This window comes from Cystoisospora suis, assembly GCF_002600585.1.
Source record: "Cystoisospora suis strain Wien I chromosome Unknown contig_917, whole genome shotgun sequence".
In the NCBI taxonomy this organism is placed as follows: Eukaryota; Apicomplexa; class Conoidasida; order Eucoccidiorida; family Sarcocystidae; genus Cystoisospora; species Cystoisospora suis.
In genome coordinates this window covers 1,000-5,273 of record NW_027153718.1, presented here as the reverse complement: position 1 = coordinate 5,273, position 4,274 = coordinate 1,000, and the positions used below count along the sequence as shown (strand labels likewise).

At 54.1% G+C, this 4,274-nt stretch overlaps 1 protein-coding gene across 1 annotated transcript in view; it reads right to left on the bottom strand.

Moving 5' to 3' along the window:
- Window positions 1–2,957: 2,957 nt before the first annotated feature.
- The window catches only part of CSUI_002187 (ff domain protein), a 2,313-nt gene continuing 996 nt past the window's right edge, over window positions 2,958–4,274 (bottom strand). Inside the window, exons 3-6 of the mRNA XM_068062389.1 lie at window positions 4,161–4,253; window positions 3,593–3,714; window positions 3,323–3,382; window positions 2,958–3,192 (exon numbers count right to left, since the gene is read on the bottom strand). Coding sequence (XP_067925635.1) covers window positions 3,129–3,192; window positions 3,323–3,382; window positions 3,593–3,714; window positions 4,161–4,253 — 339 coding nt within the window. The 3' untranslated portion in view covers window positions 2,958–3,128. The remainder of the gene's footprint in view (window positions 3,193–3,322; window positions 3,383–3,592; window positions 3,715–4,160; window positions 4,254–4,274) is intronic.

Below are 4,274 nucleotides of genomic sequence, written 5' to 3'. Positions count from 1 at the left end.
GCGCGTGCTTGTTCTTGTCCCTATAATTGTCATAGTACCTCTGAGTCGGAGGAGATAACCCTTCACGTTGCAACTGGAGCTTCACCTTGTCGACTACTCCTTCGAACTACACTATGTGTGGCTTTTCCGTCCCACACGCCGCAACCCACGAATTCGTCACTATTCCGCCGGCTCTGCCGCGCGGATCATACCGCTGGCGTTCTGTTTCTCCTGCTTCGTCTCCGCCCTGCAGTACTTGTGATAGCAGGAGAGACTTTGGAAGTAGAGTCACGTCCACGCTATCGGTGAGTGTTGATGGGGCATTCACTTTCGGCCTCACACACCGATGCTCTGAATTAGACTGGCATGATTCGTGAAGCGCATTTGAGGTCTGAAGGGATCCACCGTCGCAGCCTGACTCTCGCTCCACCGGTGAAGATGCAGTTTTGAGAATGTTGAAGTGGGCGGGTTCCATGACGAAGGACGACTGGAGTTGAACTGTAAACGAAACAACGTTAGTGACGGTCCCAGGTCGCGGCACCAATTATCATAAACCGGCTTGGTGCCTGGCTACCGCGATCACACAACTTGGTACGCCACGTGGTAGTCGTTCGGGAAAACGAACTGTCCACGGAGTTTGGTCCGATCCTTATTGAGGACCAAGATCGCGAACGGCACCTTATGACTCGGGCGTGGCTGCTAACGGCTGCAGTACAAATTAATGTTTCAGGAACGCTTCTCAAATACACTCAACGCCATCTCTTCAACCGCCCTCCGTGAAGTGAATTTTCCTGAGTGAGGGCATCGCAGAACTACGTCTCAACAAACACCATTGCCCTCGTATGGGAGTGGAAGCGAGAGTTTTCCGTCGTCACACGATATTCGATTTCCTTTTGCGGGCCTGAATTTACGCCGTCGATATAGCCTCACGAGTCTCTCATTCAAAGACGAAAAAAGCTCGGACAGAAGGGAGGAAAAAGATAACCCCCGGTCAGAGGGACACACTCCACTAGGGATTCGGTAGCTTTTTATGGTCTCTTCTTTCGTTACGCACGATTACCGGGAGAAACGAAAAGTTAACAAGGGTAGGAAAACAACTATTCAGTCACCATCCACGGCACCCGTACAAAGGTCCGCTTTCTATTTTTTTCATTCGTCCATTCACTTCCTCTCTTCTGTCTTTCTACGGAGTTTTTCTCACACTCCCCGTGATCGTTCTCCTGCGCGGACCTGCTGCTGCACCAACGTTCTGCCCCGGTGGGCCGGCCGTCAGGTACCGGTCTTCGTTCCAGCCCGGGTGTGACATTCGCGGCATTCTTGTCTACTAGCTATGGTCAGTTGGTATACTAGTATCCTCTGTATTAGGCAGGTGCGGTTGCGGGGACTCCGAGATAGAAGCGTCTGCTCACACTGGACGCCGCATAGTTCTCCATACACTCCTTCGGTAGTCAGGAGTGGCTCTCCTGACAACAGGCGTGAGGCACACTGAAATGTCCCCTTCCATTTGTCTCCCTGCCGTAGGGCAATAGTAGTTGAGAAATCCTATACTGTGTTCACCTTTCAAAATCGCTCATGCTACATGAGGAACGAGTGAACCCCGGTACTCACGCACGTGTCAGAGAAAGGCATTAAGTACGTTTCAGTCACGCGTACTGCAGCGGTCAGTAGTAACGACCGTGTCACAAGGTGCTGCTCACGGCTCTGTTTCGACAGGAGTTGAGCCACGACCACCGAGCCGCTCGTTCGGACGAGCCATTGCCAGCTCGCACGTCACGTTTGCAGTCGCGGTCCCGCACCAAACCGGTTGTAGCTTTCCGGAGCGAGGGCGGCGCTCTGACGGTCAAAATTGAGTCTGTTCCTAGCTAATAATTGCTTCTGTCTATACATCAGCTCTTTAACCAGTGCTAACCGGCGTCTGCCCTTGTCGCGATCCAGAGCGCCGGGGGACCGTAGCGCACTCCACAGTCGCTGGCGTGGCGTCGTGCCACCATTCACTCTCTCTCCGATGTAGTGTATATACTTCTGCGAAGTGTTGCGTTGCTCCCCTCGCTGGAAAATATCCACGGCGGTCCCTGTCAACCGTGTTGCGTCCGGTCCTCACAGCGCCGAAGGAGAGTAGTCCGCCTGTCGGCCGTGCCTGCTTCAGAGCTTGTGGCCCCTGTGCAGCTGTGGCTCCGGCTAACATTTGACTGGTAATGCCACCTGGCACTTGGAGTTTGAGGCACGGAGCCGCACCAATACCGCAGGAAAGCGACAACCTGCGGCGATGTCTGAACATGCAGCCCTTCAACTGCAACGCTGTTTCTCGAGATACCCGGCGTGGCACGTGTCTCCCACGAGTTCTCCACACGGCGGGGCCGCGTTCATTTTCTTACTTTCCGGAGGAAATAGAAAAGCCGACCCGGTCCTTCCGGGGATGATCACCGAAGAGAGCCAGGATCAGCAACAGGCGTTCGCCCGGAGGCGGTGCAAGGTGGTAACTGCCTGGCTGACTGTAATGCGGTACGGCAAATTGCACCACAGGCGACCCACCCGTTCACGTACCTGGCCACTACGAGTGCATCAGAAACAGCCCCCGGCGCCATTCCAGATGACCCGACTGCAGCGGGTCCCCACCCAGTCCGCCGGGCCTTCTATCGTGCCCCCCCTGACGACGTGAGAGTCCTAAAAGACAGGGACCCTCCGAGGTTCTATGCTGGTCGAGAAAGACAGGTGACAGCAATCTTGTGGAGCCCTGAGCCTCCACGAAGGAAAAGGCTTTGAACCCGATTCGCCTCTTCGACTATCTCTGTGGACATCCGCCGTCTGCGCCGGTTTTGCTGTGCCTCCCGCTGCTCCTGGCTGTTGTTGGCCGTAGGAACCAGCAGGTATCTGCATCCGGGAAAGAGCTTGATCCACTCATGCCCGTGCACGTGAACCACGAGCGCTGCTGTGCGTCTGTATGCGGGAACACGATTCGAAAGCCGCCCTATATTTTCCGACGATCGCAGGCCGACAGTCAGCAACTCGACTAATTCCCACACCGTGAATGGCCACTTTCTTCAGCCTCTCTCGGACCCGCCAGTTGACGACTAGTGCTGTCCAAGAATACACGAGGGACCCCATCCACCAACAAGTCCGCGTCCAGAAAAGAAGAGTTGAAGTAAGTGCTAAGAGTTTTGTTGCTTCGCAGCAGCAATTGGTGGCTTCCGAGCGCACTCCATGTTGACCTCCCTGCACCGACACGAATAACGCACTGGTTAGATGCTTCCTGGTTGTCAGCGTACACAGTACCCAATATATCGCCCCTGTGTGTGGTGCCTCGCGCGCTGGAGCTGTTGCTAAACTGAAAAAGTAGACTTACCGGATCCGTTGTTTGACGAGTTCCAGACGCTCATCGGGGATGTAGTCTAGCCGCTGATACCTGCAGTAGCGTAGACACCAGACAGACGGTCGGCTGCGGAAATGATCTGTCACTGTGCGTACCTGTGGTTATGGCGTGACTGCACGTATAGAACATGGGCTCCGTATAAAGTCGGCCGCCTTACGCCTTTGAGTCACACGGCGATATTCTTATCTGCAGCGTGCACACTTGGCCCTCCCGCTTTAAGCTACCACAGACAAAACTCCGTACCGAACATCCTTCTGCAGTTTTTCGAGGAGGCTCGCGAACTTCTCCCCATCTTCGTCAGTGCCGCGTGACACGTCAGGATTCTGCCGCAGAAAGAGCACGAAAGCCTCTTTCAGCTCCTTGCTCTGAATAATGAACATGCCCCGCAGAAACATTCAGCGAGCCCACACTGGCCCGAACAGTCTCCAAAGAAACTGGCTCCGCATGCTCCTCTCGCGGCCCAGTTGATCGCATCCGGAAGACAGATACCGCGCTCACCCGTGACACGAAAAAGTGTCAACACTGAGGACGAAACTGTTAACTCTGCAAACTACTCCCTGTGCTTCCACTGCACGACAAAATCCGGTGGTTTTCTTGTTAGATGCGGGGCAGTGTAGGAATCGGCCGAACAGACTACGGTGGGTTCAGCACTAGTCCTTTCTCTTTGATCCAGTTGGCTATCGACGTCCCCATTCTCTCCTTGTTGCAGAACATTTCTTTTTACTCTAATGCTAAGTCACAGGAAAAACGTGTGACTTAACCTCTGTTTACCGGACAGTGGCGCAGAAGTCGACTAGACTGCGAAAACTACCTTGCTTCTTTTCCACTGCTCGTAGCTCGACAGAAGGTCTGCCTGGGGGAGTCCGTCGAAAAGCCGTTTATTTGTCTGAAGTTCTTCCAAAACCTACAGCAGAACAGAATAATA